This window comes from Copadichromis virginalis, linkage group LG5 (assembly GCF_057382275.1).
Source record: "Copadichromis virginalis isolate Kocher_CV1m ecotype Utaka linkage group LG5, C_Virginalis_male_GT1.1, whole genome shotgun sequence".
NCBI lineage: Eukaryota > Metazoa > Chordata > Actinopteri > Cichliformes > Cichlidae > Copadichromis > Copadichromis virginalis.
The window spans coordinates 20727320-20743375 of record NC_140622.1 but is presented as its reverse complement, the minus strand read 5'-3'; the positions used below and the strand labels follow the sequence as shown (position 1 = coordinate 20743375).

Here is a 16056-nt window from a genome sequence, read left to right as displayed (position 1 = left end):
ACTAATTCAAATTGAATTTTAATTCAAGTAATTAAGTTATCTAAACATTTAATTATCCATGAAATCAAACAAATTCGAATGATGCTAAATTTCTAATAAAGAAAAAAATCAAATAAAAAACAAACATTGTTTTAAAAGTAACTTTGAATAAAATGAAACTGAGAATTACATCAGTTTTATGTTTTTTTAAATTAGACCCACTACTTTAAGGAACTTTATTTTATTTTCCCATTATTTTTTTATTGACTGCAGAATCTAATCTAATCTATAAGTGCTTCTAAACTCACCCTTTATTCATTCATTCATTCATTTCCATTAGATGTTAAATCATGTGCACTTAATGACCTGTCGCAAAAAACTTGCTATAAAAGGAAAACTTTTGACTTCAGGAATAACTGTCACACACCGCTGTGATGTCTCAGCAATCAGCTCTGAAAGGAAGAAGAAGAAAAGACTTTTTAAATGGTCATCTCTGGTATTTCACGTATTAACTCAGCTGCCTTCAAAATATATACTTTAGAGTAACCTATGCAGGCAGATTACCGGCAGCGTTTGAAGGACTGTGATTACGTCTGTGCGGGAGTCATCAACCTACCCCTATCTTCTCTCAGACTTGGGCACAACTTGAAGGGGTTTGCAAAGACTGATATGCTACCTCACTTTGAAGCCTTATGTAATTTGTCACAGTCTTCAACCCAGAATTAGTGCTATTAGGAACATGCAAAGAGGTTTGTTGTCCGCGATGCTTGCATCTATCAAAGCATCTGAGCAAAGGCCCTCACACTGGTGCAATATGAACAAAAAAAAAAAAAAGGGGGGGGGGGGGGGGGGAGAGAAATGGGAAATGCTCTGTCATTGTAGGGGGAGTGGAGCGAGGAGGAGCGCTCTTGCCTGGTTTGACTTTCTGTTTGACCTTTTCGGGAAGGAGAACTAATCCTTGAATATAATAGACTGTACGATATGGAAAATGACTGCGCTGTTATCTGCGTTACCCTGGAGACCATCAGCAGCACCCAGGCCTGCTGCAGCTGCCAAGTTATTAAGCATCCAGTTTGTATATATTGGAAAATACCTTTTTTCTGCATTAACCGATCACTCCCCACGAACACACGTATCCACAGTACAACAACAACAAAAAAAGGTTCCTCCTATTCTTTTTGTCTGCATGACGGAACACTGATTTTCCTTTTCTTTGAATGAAGCCCTGAACCACAGGCTTTGTCCTGATTAGTTTTATCAACAGCATATTGTCTTATAAAAGTGTTCTCTTTATATCGAAATTCCTGACATAGCAGAAATGACAAATGATGGTAGAACCGTTCTCTTTGTTGAAATTTGCTTTTCAACTTGGGGCTATGGGAGAATTTCAGAATAGCCTAATTTCCTTCAAACATACCAAACATTTTTATTCTGTTATTTAAATGAGCAGGAGTTTTTTCAAACAATACGGAGTCATGCGTGATTTCAGCCATGATCATGACTGATTAAATAAACAAATATCAATCTCTGCGCTGTTACCAAACCGTTGCGAGGCTTATCGCCTGCTTTTGCCATTTGCAAAATTTCCAACACGTGAAAACATTATTCAATTTTTTTCTTCTTCTTCTCTCTGCTTGGAGCGGCTGCGTCTGTTTAACTCTTATGCAGTCAAATCCAAGAAGAAAGAAATTAGATATCCCACAACAAAGAGCCGGAACCTCAGATGGCTCCTGCAGATAACCCAAAAATAATGGGAAGCCAAGCTGTATTTATGCTGTCAAATGCACCGAATAAAGACTTTGCACATGCACAACATTAAACTTGTAAATAATAGCCAACATCACCCCCCGCCGCCCCTCTTCTCTCTATCTGTTTATCTATCAATCATTCACACAGATCTAGTCCAGTATAAGTGATGCATTCGCTGCATTAGATGTATTTGTTGTGCGAGTTTGAAAAGGCGGCGATAATCTGGGAGAGAGAGATAAGAAATGCCATTTATTCCGAGGCACTTTGGAGCCTATTTCCCGGGCCGATCAGCCTCATTCTCCCCGACACCTCCAGCAGCTCGCTGATAACGATTAGGCTATTTATTATCTTCACAAAGAACAAAGATTAGCCAGCACCGATGAAAAATTACCCCGGGATGGGCTATAATCAGGGGATCCAAGGATCCCACCAGGATTGGATTTCTCTTTCTCTCTCCTTAAGTCTCACACGCACACATCAATGTAACAGGCACTTGAAAATAATTAAAAGCAAAAAAAATTAAAGCAGCAAGTAAAAACAACAACAACAACAACGACAATAACAAATAATAATAATAATAATAATAATAATAATAATAATAATAATAATAATAATAATAATAATAATTTGTGATTTCGCGTAGATCATTGCATTTATGTGTAACACGTTTAGAATTTTTTATTTTATTTTATTTTACTCTATTTTCTGTAAGTCTGCTCGGCGTTTATTATGAGGGGAAACCACTTCCTTTTTCGCCCTATAATGAAATTCTCAGAGCTGAATCGGGGAGCGACCTCTCTCTTTCTCCTGGGCTCGTGTGAGAAAAAGAGCCGTAAATAAAAGGGTGGATAGAATTAATGTCAAGTCCTAAAATGGAAGTGGATGTTCGCTGCCGATAAGGTTTTTATCGCCAGACCAGATCAAAAGGGCTCACACTCAAAGCATGTGTATTTCCACATTATCATGCTGATGAGCTCTAATACTGCTCACTTGTCCCTCTGGTATTCTCTGCTTTCTTTATGCTATGGATGTCCTCTTAATACTGCTTAAAACGAATTTTATATATATATATATATATATATATATATATATATATATATATATATATATATATATATATATATATATATATATATATATATAGAGAGAGAGAGAGAGAGAGAGAGAGAGAGATAGATAGATAGATAGATAGATAGATAGATAGATAGATAGATAGATAGATAGATAGTGCGTTTGCACACAAAAGACAACTTTAATGAGCGTTTGAAAAAAAAAAAAGAATAAATAATGAGGACATTTACACAGTCAAACTTTTTAATCTAATCGAATCTAATCTTTAATCTGCCCTCTTCCCAATCTTTGCTGTTCGATTGGCGGTTGTTGGCCTGTTCTTCGAAATCACAGCAGGGTCAGGAGGATGTACTTGATGTATTATTAATGCTCCCAAAGTGTAAATATCAGTTGCAGTGTCCTTCCTCGAGTTCATCCGCTGGGACTACAGTACAGTCCGATAAATCTCTCCCTCTCTCTGCTGGTCCCTCAGTCTTGGAAAAAGTTCATGTCCTGCTGAATCTGTTTTTTCTTCACTAAGATGCACTGACGTCAGGAGACGGCGTCAAGCAGGCGGCAGCGTTTGCCGGCCGGGGCTGCACGCGCTCCCTCTCCAATTATTGTCTGTCAATCAAGCAGCGAGGAGGGAGAGAGAGAGAGAGCTTTCAGCTTGCACACAGCAAAACAAACCATTAAACATATTTAAAAAAATAATAATAATAACGTGTAACCACAAATAAAATGACATGCAATACTGACTCCTTCATTTTATAACTGGATACATAAAAAGGTGATTAATAAACATTATCGACGCTGCCAGTATGGCTTCTTCATCGGAACATTAATGTATACATTAAAGAAAATGATCAGCCCACCTTTATTAATTAAACAGCAGCGAGCTCGCTGTATATGGAGCTGTCTCATGTAATAAACCGCCTGCAAAATAAGATGCGGCAACAGACTGACACACTCGAACAAGAAATACTGATTTGTTGAAGCTGATCTCTTAGCCACGGTGGCTGAAATGCATGTAGGCTTGGGGGGAGCTTTATATTTCACACTGATTCTAAATGCACTAAACATTTTAAAAATGTATTTTTGGCGAATTTTAAACAGCGTGGGACCTAAAATTCAATAAAAGTTGCACACGCCTGGCCTCAAGCAGCCAGACAATGTCTGCAGGAATATTACAGAAATGTCTCCGTGATTTTCTGGGCGCAGGCGCTGCCTCTGAGGTTTTGCGGAGGTAGTTTTCAATTGGCTGGGTCCAAGCTTTATTGGAGACTCCGCCTATGAGCTTAACAAGCCAGGCCCCGCGCTGTCAGCCACAGTTATACGTGTTGCTTTAAGTCCCAGTGGACAGAGTTTACTCTGACAAACACAATCGTAAACTGTAGAGGACCTGCAGCAGCAAACGCGGACAGACAGCCGTTTTCCAAAGAGGAATCACCCGACCGGATACTGTAGATAAAATATTGTCAAAGGTAAGATATGTTTACCTTATTGTCGCACAGCAGAATATCAGCCCGTTGATGGGTGTAAAGAATGATGTGTTGAATGATGTGTGTTTTGAGGTTTTTTTGGTGTGTTGTTTTTGTTTTTTGCTACCGCTGCATCATTAGTGCACCAGATTCATCCATACGATCTGCATTTAGTGCACCGATGCCTACAAGCCTGCACAATACCTCTGCTTTTTAAATATTAACCTGTGATGTTTACTTGTTGCAGGTTTCCAGTGTCAAACTCGACTGAATGTTCAGGAGAGGAGAGGAGCTGAGTTAGGGAGGGACGAAAGCCAAAGCTCCAGTTCTGTGCTGTGAGTGGACGAGAGTGAAAACCTCGTGAAGGAGAGATATTTCAGGGGTATTCTGTCCCCTTCCTACCTGGATATCGTTTGACTTTGTGAAGGCGCTACAGAGAGTCACAGAGATGGACGTGGCTGCCGATCAGCCCCGTTGGGTGCATCCCCACGCCGTGCTGAACGGACAACACCCAGACTCTCACCATCCCGGCCTGGGGCACAACTACATGGAGCCCACGGCGCAGCTCCTGCCTCCGGATGAGGTGGATGTTTTCTTTAATCACCTGGACTCACAAGGAAACCCATACTACCCCAACCCTGCCAGGGCCAGAGTGTCCTACAGCCAGGCGCACGGTAAGATGGAGTTAACGCAGGCGTGCAACTTCAACGAACACAATAACGAACACAATAAACACAGAAACTCAGGAACAGCTGGCTTATCGGGAGTCTATCAGAAACAGAAGAGAAAACACATTTCTACATGTGCGCTGAGTTGATGTTTGTCACGGCATTAAAAAGGCAGTAGTTAACCTGAAATGTACCTGCAGGTTGTTGTGAAAACGTCTGTTAATTTATTTTCTATTTTATGTTGCCTATAAATAACTCGCAGGCTTATGATTCTTATAAACTGGGGCATTTTACATTGACCCAAATGTTTGTATTTCACAGTCTGGATGGTTTATTTGTTTTTTATTCATTTTATTAGATTAGAAGTTTTTTACAGTGCGGTCCTAACCTGCTTTTACGCACGCATAGTTCAGAGCATACTGTTGTCATTTCTGTTACAAATATATTATGCTACTTTATTAACGTGTTTAACAGGCCTGTGTATCAACAAGTCTTTGCTGTTTCTGCCTCTAAACCTGCAGCCGCCACAGTCGGAATCGGCTCCACAATAACAAGTTTGCTTCTGCTTCACAGCTCGTCTGACGGGGACTCAGGTCTGTCGGCCTCATCTCCTTCACAGCCCGGGGATTTCGTGGCTTGACGGAGGGAAACCTGCCCTCTCGGCTCACCACCACAACGCCTGGGCCGTGAGCCCCTTCAGTAAGCCCAGCCTGCACCACCCTGGCTCTGCGTCCCCCGGCGCTCTCTCCGCCGTTTACCCGTGCAGCAGCAGTTCAAACACGGTCTCAGCATCCTCTTTAACGCCGCCGTCCCACTCCGGCACTCATCTGTACACTTTCCCCCCTACGCCACCCAAAGACGTGTCGCCGGATCCAGGGGCTGCATCTCCGTCGTCCACTACCAGAATCGACGAGAAGGAATCTATCAAATACCAAGTGTCTCTGCCAGAGGGTATGAAGATGGAGGGCTCCAGTCCGCTGAGAAGCAGCCTGGCCTCCATGAACGCCCAGACCCCCACCACCCACCACCCCATACCGACGTACGCTCCCTACTCTTTCCCAGCGGCCCACGAGTACGGCAGCAGCCTGTTCCACCCGGGCAGCCTGCTGGGCTCATCCAGTTTCACTACCAAGAACAAAGGCAAGACACGGTCCTGCACCGGTGAGTCCAGCTCACACACATTTAAACACACACATAAAACAAAGTAAATGTGAAAATACAAAGCCAGAACCTGTATGTAAAGTCTGTCTATGGTTTATGTAACGATCTTATTGCAGGACTGCTGTTTAAGCGGTTCAGTTTAATTTTTTTTTACCAGCCTAAACTAAACCTAAAGAATGTTTAACTCTAGGGAAATCACAAACCACCGCGATGTATGCGTTTTTAAAACGATCTGTGGCGCCCTGCTGTTTGGGCTTTTTTACTTAGGAAGCAGAAATCTTGGTTTGCGTAACTCGTTTGGCTTTGGCGATTTTTAACCTTTAAATTCACGCAATTTGTTAATAATAATAAACTGATTTTTCACTCTCGGTAATTATGGCCAGTCAGTAAAAAAATACAAGCCAATTGTTTATTAAACCTAGAGTAGTTTTTAAATGCCACAGTTAGAATCACCACCAACACAATAGCTGCTATTAAATAAAATTAAATAAAAATAATTTTAAATATTTACAGGAGCACCATTTACCAAGAGAATACAACCTTAACTAGACGCCGTTTTAGGACGTTTATTTTCCCAGGTCTTTTACTGTCATCCACATTATAAGAGCATAAATCAGTTTAATATATTAAAAAAAATGTCTGTTTATGAATTACGTCCTAATTCTGCACTGAGTTCCTCCGCAATTTACACTAAACACAGCCAGTCAGTTGTTATGTGCACGCTGTGCTGATTGCCTCATTAATTTTTCACATTTGTGAAACACAAGTAGAAAAACAACTACTAAATACATTTTTTTATTAGCGTTTTCTCGGAGGGAATGATGTTACAGACCGGAGCATATACACTCCACAGATCTCCAGCACAGAGCCACTTTGATAAATCTCCTTTGTTGAGCGTGACTTTGTAATTGCCTGAGCTGGCCGCGCGAACAGTGAACTGGATCCAGCCCAGAGGTGTGAAAGGATGATCCGCAGGCGCACGGAGCCAAAAACCTCAGTATTTAGGCTAAAAGTCGCTTCTCTGTTACATAAGACATTAATACATTGTCCTGATTGTTATTTGATAACAGATCAGCTTCAAGCCTGATTGTGTTTGACCAACTTGTTACCAGAGACAAAGTCCAGGGAAACCCAAACTATCTTTTTATTAATTATTATTCTTATGACGTATGAAATCCTAACTGGCTACAAGTGTATTTCTTTGACAACAACATACTTATATGGCATTTTTTTAAGTACTTGAAAATAATTAAATGTATTTAATGTAGCGTTACAGGTGTTTTATGTCAAGACTTATTTTAGAAGAAAAATAAGACTTGATGTTGAAGCCTTGGAAATTGAGTATGAAGCAGAGATGAACAATAAAGTCAGCTTTTGGCTCCTTTGTGCATCTGATAGTGTAAATTCTGAAAGAGTCACTTCATTGTCTAGTATAACACATTTAGATATTAATTTCTTCTCTAAATAAACCATCACTTGATACAAAAGCAGATTATTTTACCTTTAATGGGCTTAAAATAAGTTGTTTGTCAGTGTGAATTACAACTGCTGGGAGAGCTGCCACATCAACCTTGCCACCTAAATGAAACATGTCCGCGCACACTTGCACACATCAACACCAAGAATAAATACAGCCCGCAGGCTAAGCTCTAAATTAGGTGGCAGTTTTTACAAATGTCCATGTGTGTTCTCCTTCAGAGGGCCGTGAGTGTGTAAACTGTGGAGCTACCTCTACACCTCTGTGGAGACGTGACAGCACCGGACACTACCTGTGCAACGCCTGTGGGCTGTACCACAAGATGAATGGCCAGAACAGACCACTGATCAAGCCTAAACGCAGGCTGGTGAGTCCATTGCTCTCTTTATATGGAATTGAATGGCTATGCATGCATGTGTGTGTGTTTGTGTGTATGCATTGTGCAGGGTAGTAAATAAAAGAGTGTAAGGTGAAGGGTGAGGGGAATGAGGTACAATTCCAGGAAAGTTATATTTTCCCAATCAGTTTCCAGGAATTGTGTTTCTCATTCACCTCTTGCTCCTTTAGCTCAGACTGTTCGCAGAGTGGATCTCTCTGAATTGTTTTGTTATCATTATTACAGCTACTTCTGATACTGTCATCGATAGCAGGGCCATCATTACTATCCATCAAAACAACTCGGAGCCTCGCTGACACTGTATGGGTCATAATGCTGCTATATGCTGTGCTGATATTTTGACAATTTGTATGGTGACTGGGATTTAGTAAAGATTATGTGTGTGCGTGTGTGTGTGTGTGTGTGTGTGTGTGTGTGTGTGTGTGTAAGTAAACAAAGCAAAACAAAGCTGTTTGTCAGACAAATTGTTTTAAAGGGACAATAAAGAACTGAATCATCAGCAACATATATTTCCTATTATGAACCGCTTCACAGAGAAGTAGGTCAGCGTTCAGCTCCAACTTTATGTCACACCCATCCCACTGATTACTGTGAATTCATCTAGCAATTGTTTAACACAGTTAACACAAGATAAGTCACAGTTATGGTGAAATCTAATTTTAAGGAAAGAAGAAACAAGAATGCTACTTTCCAGCTTTTTGTATTTTTTTCAGCGTCAGCTTTTGGCTGCAGAGTATTAAAATGAAATAATAATAAATAATTAATTATATCTTTGTACCTGAAATGCATTCGTGGAACCACCTGCAGCTGCTCAGCTGCTGTGTTTACAGTTTGTCAGCTGCAGTAGGAGGCAGCTGTGTAGCTGTGTGGGCCACCACACTTTACACCAGGATTTGTGGAGAGCGCTTTAAAAAGCTCGGACCAAAGGCACAGCGGATCAATACATTAGGAGCCCCCGAGGGAACTGATAGTTAAACATGTCAAAGTGTAATTTATTCTAATGAGAATAGCGTTCTGTAGAAGTAATATTTAAATCCCACTGGCTACGGGAGGGACGACGAAATACAAGCATCGCAAAACACCTTGGCACCGAAGGAAAGATGGTAAAGAAGATGAGGAAAGGCTAATAATTAAGACCAAGCACAAAACAAGAGAAGGTCTTGTCTTAATAATCTTGTAAATATAAACGTGAATCGGCCAGAGAAAAACCTGCATTGATCAGACGGGCTGACGCGCGCTGAAGGCTGTCACTTCCCGAATTAAATCCTTTCAGCAGAGATGGATAATAGCAAAGGATTCATTCTCTGCTTTATCTAAAAATAATAATATTTAAAAAAAATCCCGAAGCCATTAAGTGCAGAATAAATGCATATACGATCATATATCACGCATGCTTTCCGTATACGTCGGCCCGGGCTCGCAGAGCTCCGAATGCGTCTTGTATTCAGAAGCCTTCCAGTTGTTTCCTATCCGGATATCTGACCGGTCCAGATAAAGCGGCGGGCCAGTGCCAGCTTCCTCCTGCGGCCTCCTAACTAGCTAGCAAGCTTAGACCTCACTTTCTAGTGGTCAGGTTTTCCGTCCACAACACAGAAAGGAAAGCAAATACATTTCATTAAAAAAAAATTAAACAAAAGGAGAAGGGGCAAAGCTTAACTGTTGATGTGTGCCACAGTGCACCCCGGGTACGCTTACTTTCACTCTGTTCACAGAAAAAAAAAGAAAAAGAAAAAAGCTGGAAAAATGCTTGAACGACGTGTCGACGTCACACTTAATTTTTAGTGAAGTACCAATAACTGGAACATTTAGAGTCATGATGGTGTTCAGTGAAAAAAGGATTCACCTAAAAGCATGACGCAATCAGGTGTGACGTATGACCCCAGATTCATTTGGCTTTTTAATTAATTTATTTATCTTTTTAAAAACGGGGCATAAACATAATTTGAAGTCACTGATGTTACCACAATACTCTATCAAAATCTATTTCCCACATGACATCATAATAATACATTTTATATCAACTGTGAATACACTGAGGAGCTAGCTAACATCAGTTAAACAGAGCTGCCACTATTAGTCACCAAAACATTTGTTTTCTTATAATAACAATTAGTGATCAATCATAATTTTATTAGTAAAGGTCACAAAGAGCCACTGATTTTAAGCCCGGTCACTGCCAGCTTGTGTTTTTCTTATTCTTCCATGTTAGCGAATGTCATCATTAAATGTCACTGGACTGAAAACAAAGCATTTGAAAATGTCACACATGCTCATGGGAACACAACATGAGCATTCTCCACAATTTGATTATTATTATTTTTTCTTATGGTCCAATAAAAACAAATTTTGTGAGTCAACAGTTGCGACCTTAATGTCACAAAACAGTATAAATCACTGGATTAGAAAGTTAAGTCTATTCTAGATTTCTGCATACATGCCTTATTTTCCTGTGCTCTAATCAGAGCTTGATATTTATTCTTCCAGTCTGCAGCCAGACGAGCAGGCACCTGTTGTGCTAACTGTCAGACAACCACCACCACACTCTGGAGGCGTAATGCGAATGGGGACCCGGTGTGCAACGCCTGCGGCCTCTACTATAAACTGCACAATGTAAGTTTTTATCCTCGATCCCCAGTTTGGGGTCCAGTAGACGGGAAGTGAGCGGGCAGTTTACCCTGATTGCTGAGTGATAGGAGAGGCAGAAAAGAGAGGGAGAGGACAGAGAGGAAAGGGGGAGAGAGAGAGACAAAGGGTTGTTTTACTCTCAGACACTGTTGCATTCGTTGGTGTTTTCTTTCTTTGTGCTTTATTGTTTCCATGGTAGGCGTAATCCCCTTGAGAGTCACAATGGTGGGACTGTTATATAGTGGGACTGCCACCAGCCCAGCCTCCATATGAATAGCATTAAAGCTCAAGGTATAAAAAAAGGACTCTGTGGTTGTGGATGTGCATATTTCTCTTTTAAAAACTGACAGTGTTTATAACTTGTAGTTAGTGAATTGCACTGAGTGGTGCTGCTACTTGATGCCATGCATGTGCATTACAGTTTATTGTAGTTAATCCACCATGCATGATTCATGATGCTGTTGCTGTGACCAGTCCCTGGAGTGCATTGTGTATTAATTAGCAGCTGAAAACTGTCCTCAACAGCTGGACAATTTAGTCCTCTTTGATTTGACATATATTGATTTATATTTTGATGAAAAATTATAGTCCAGTAAATACAAAACTAGCTTTACAAGGTTTACACTGCAGTGGGAACCAACGGCTACAGACAGGACAAGCAAGAAGGAATGGATTAATGCATAATTGATTTTTGACTTTTGAAATATATTTTGCTATTTTCACAAACATTTAATACTTCTAGGTGTGAGCTCCAGCACCTAACTTTAACCTCATTATTCACCTCTTCACCAAACTTTCTCTGTGCAGGTGAACCGGCCTCTGACCATGAAGAAGGAAGGAATACAGACACGCAACCGCAAAATGTCCAACAAGTCCAAAAAGAGCAAGCGGCCCAGCGACAGCTACGAGGAGTTTTCAAAAAGCTTGCACGACAAGAGCGCTCACTTCAGCGCCGCCTCTTTCGGTCACATGACCATGGGCCACTTGCCACCTTTTAGCCACACTGGACACATGCTGCCTACGCCCACCCCGATACACCCGTCATTCAGCCACCCACACCACTCCAACATGGTAACGGCGATGGGGTGAGAGGGGGAGGTGGTGTAGAGTTGCCTACAAGAATCTGAGATGGTTACATGAAGTGGGATGAGGGTCTAAACTAGAGGACTGTGTGTACAGTGTTACAGGCACCCGGTTTGTGTGTCTTCATCTCGACTGATGATGCCAGTGGTGGGTCGGAGAAAAGATGTGCGATGAGGGTCAAGGACCTTTTACTGCTTATCTATAGGTACCAATTTTGATGGAAAACGAATCTGCTTCCTCTCAGTCAGGCACAGACATGTAAACACAAAAATGTCATTGCACCTCAAACCTGTGCTCCCGCTGACGGCCTGAGTGCAGTTTAACGTGTGCGGAACAGGTTCGTAGTTACTGTGAATATTGTAAATATGTGCGACTAAAAGGGGGGTGCCCCAGAAAGAGAGATCCCCTTCGCAACTTTAAAAGAATATATGCTGGATTTTTTTCTCATGGACGATTTTATGGGAATTTTCACAAAAGAAACAAGCAAACAGAAAAAGTTTATGAATTCTAATTTGACACTGTTTATTATAATTATTGTTATTATAAGTAATATTGTTATTCAGATAATTTATTTTCTTTCTTTCTTTTGGACTATATTACCTGAATCATAATACGGATACTGTTATCCCAGTTATAAATATATTTTTAGCTGAAGCGCTTTGTCTGAGCAGGTCAACATTTATACTCTTAAGAAATAAAAAAATCATGGTCATTATCTGTTTTTTTTCTTTGTCAGTCAATATCAAACATAAAAGTCTCTGAGAGGGCAATACATACGAAAAATTCACATAAATAAGCTTTCGCCTCATGAAAGTTCCATCAGTCCAAATCACAGGTACAGACATGTGTACATCAGGTGATCTGCATCCTTTCTGTGTTCTTGTTCCTCAGTGGAGCATGAGATTTTACCTTCATAAGGTCCTCCAACACTGATGTTGATGTTTCAGTGTTTAGAATAACCTGTATCATATTCATCTTACACCACCCAGAGTAAGACAGCACAAAATTGGGTGGTCGTTGCATACTGTTAGCGATAAAAAAAAATATATATATATATATATATATATAAAACTAGGAGTTGTGACTAAAGACACTTATTTCCGTCATGATATTAATTTATAAACGTATTCTTAAATAAAAAATAAATCCACAAATCCTTTTATACCAAAGAAGTTGTTTCATCCCATTCCTCTTTGCTGGAAGGTGTGTTTTATTGTCTTTATTGTTTATGTTTCTTCTCAGTGTGCTCATATGTCACAAATACAATACTCAATTAGATTTAAAGATATCCTTGTAACTAGGGATGGGTATCATTTAGGTTTTATCCGATACCAGTACCAAACCGGTACTTTTGAAACGATGCCGGTGCTCAAATGGTGCTCAAACCGGTGCTTAAAGAATGGAGAACACAAAATTGGTCCAAAAACCTCTCATGTTCAGCTGTTTTTTTGTAAAAAGATAACAATGTTAGCCTTTTCTGCAGCTATAGGGCATATATGGCATCACTCTTGGCTGGAAGCAGTGCTTAAACAAAGGAAAAAACACAAACTTTGTCCAAAAACCTCTCATGTTTAACTGTTTCCCACTTTTTCTTTGGTCATTTTAGCCTTTTTGGCCAGGGTGAAGGGAGTATCTGCCATCAAACAAGAAGACAGCCATGTAACTACGACGGTGTTTGCTAGTTCACCTTACGTGCATTAATGTAATAACGTGGTTAACCTACTCAATGTAAATTACACACGAACAACATTAAGCTACTCACGCAGAGAAGAACGGCTGCTGCTGCATCATCATCTTCATCATTTCTGCTACACTCTCAAGCCTTTGTTGTCATGAAGCAGCACTTTCTAATAAACAGGTTACTTTACTTGGCAGTGGAGATTAGTGCTGTTGACAGAAATGGAGCTGGCTGAGCCATATGTTCCCATCGTTACTTAACCAGTTGCATCTGCTCATTCGATAACACTCTTACGAAATACACTCTTGACAGACTGTTGCTAATATAGCAGTGATGTAAGACGAATACAATTTACATATTTTTCAAATAATTGTTTTTTTTAATCAAAAATGTTTATCTTTTAAAGCTGTTACTGGGTTTTAGTTGCACACAGACATTATAGAAACCAATCCAAATAACCTGAGATCTGCTTTAGATGACTAAGCCACAAATACAGCTTAAAAAATTACATAATTGAGTCACAATTTAGATGCACAAGGAGTTTAGAATCATTTCATATTTTGGTGATATTTCACAGGGCTGTCCTCTGTTTTGTTTCACAGTGAACAGAAGTAATACTTTACAGTTAAAGAAACACTTTATTGTGTGTTTGTGCAGCCACACGAGCTAACTCGAAACCTTAACACCCAACAGTAACTGCAGTGTTTGGTATCTAGAGCTGATTTTAATTTCTGAAGCTTTTGCCTACCGATTTTAAAATCGCACAAAACAAGGATAAAATGCATGGATTTTTAAAAAGCATGGAATTAGTGTGAAAACAATCAGTAAGAATGTAAACAAGCATAAACATACTCCGTGTCGGAATGTCTCCGTCTCTAATCTCTGATGCATATCAGAGTTATGAAGCGTCTGTGAGTGCAGGAGTTCCTAAGAAAACTGAAGGGTGTCCTCGCCTGAGGCAGCGAGCCCAGAGACGTACAGCTACGGGTCAACCTAAGTGCAGCCTACGGCCTCATCTCAAGACTTTCACGACCTCTCACCTTGGAAGCACTTTCTCTGTTATTCTTCCAAGGCCTCCCACAGACTTGTTCACAGACCCTTTTAAAAGGCCACGTCCGCCCCAAAAATATGACAAAGCAAAAACACGAGACTTGCTATAAATAGGAGATAAAAAGCAGCCAAGTAATGAGAGTAATTTTGCAGAGTTGAACCTCTCTGGGGAGGGTTTAGGACTGGGTGGGCATCCTAAATCTCCTCACAAGTGAGATTTATAACTCCCACCTGTATTGCAACAACTCCATTTGTTTTTCTACTAGATTCAATTACTGGAATCAAAAACAAGGACAGAAGTGACTTCAGAGGAGTCTTAGCAGACCGATGTGATAAAGGAGATGAAAGGTAAAAGGACCAGTGTTTAACCCAACGCAGAAAACTAATAATGATGAAGGGAGGGGGTGTCAGTGAGCAGTGGAAGAAAACAACTCACCCAGATTAGGTCTGGATCCTTAAGTGCTGAACTATGGTTGTGTTTATTGAGGAGCAGCTGCTGAATTGAAAGCAGGCAAGCAGTGAGAATATGATTACACGCAAATTAAGAAATTATATTTTAAAAGTTTTCTAGGATTTCCTGGATAGTCTCAGCTTTAGAAAGTTGATTATATTGTAAGTAAGTATGTAAAATGTATTTATATAGCACTTTTCACAGATAAAATCACAGAGTACTTTATAATGAAACCAGAAATTAAAAAAAAAATGTAAAAGTAAAATATTGCTGAGATTACTTTTATAGCTTTTAAATCAAAGCAGACTTTTTGAAGGATTATGTGTCTTTATTTCTGTAGCCCAAGTTTTATTTTAGTCCACAACTTATGCATATTGGCATCCAGAAAGTATGTTAGTAATATAATATAGTCCCTGGTTCAATCCTGGGTTTCGGCAATAGGGCGGATGATTTTTGGGGCAGGGATATCTCAGTAGGTAGAGTGGTGGCCCCATGATCGGAAGGTCAGGGGTTCAAAACCCCTGAACAAGCTACCATCCCTACACGCTGCTCCCTGGCCGCTTGATTGGTGGCTGCCCACTGCTTCACTGAGTGAATGGGTTAAATGCAGAGAGGAATTTCCCCATGAGATCAATAAAGTACATGTTTTTAAAAAAAACATAAGTGCTGGTTGGAGACGACAGACAGTTCATATGGATTCACATGAAACTGAACTGAAACCACCTCACAAAGTTTCTGTATTTGTTTTGCTGATAAAGAGAGAGAAAGACACAAGTATGCCGATCACAGAGGATAAATTTGATATTTTACTAAGCAGTGCATTGGCAAGCATGAAAGTGCACAACAGGAACATGTTAGGTATCATGTGTTATGGATAAAAAGAAAGAAATATGTTGACTATGCACATTTCTGAATACATTTTGTAGGAATTTCCTGACCATTATGGAGCCAGAACATTCAGATCACCTGCTCAGTTCATCATAAGCACTAAGCCCTACATGTCCTCACAACATAGACAACATAAGCACAGTTATTGTGTTTGATTCACTCTGTAATTGTGGTATAAGATTATATGCATCCAACTGTCAATAAAACCCACATCACTCCACTGCTGGGATTAAAAACCGGTATGCAGTTTTCACGTCTGCAGTTTTAACGCAATTTGAAACGAGCCTCAGTGAGGGTGGTTGCTGCTAGGTTATCTTAA

General features: G+C 40.2%; 1 protein-coding gene across 1 annotated transcript; it reads left to right on the top strand.

Moving 5' to 3' along the window:
• Positions 1-4097: 4097 nt before the first annotated feature.
• gata2b (GATA binding protein 2b) lies at positions 4098-12385 on the top strand. The gene is made up of 6 exons (XM_085456613.1): positions 4098-4262; positions 4507-4933; positions 5501-6088; positions 7787-7932; positions 10447-10572; positions 11395-12385. The coding sequence occupies exons 2-6, from the start codon at positions 4708-4710 to the stop codon at positions 11674-11676; spliced, it is 1368 nt and encodes a 455-aa protein (XP_085312739.1). The 5' UTR covers positions 4098-4262; positions 4507-4707; the 3' UTR covers positions 11677-12385.
• The last annotated feature ends 3671 nt before the right edge of the window (positions 12386-16056 follow it).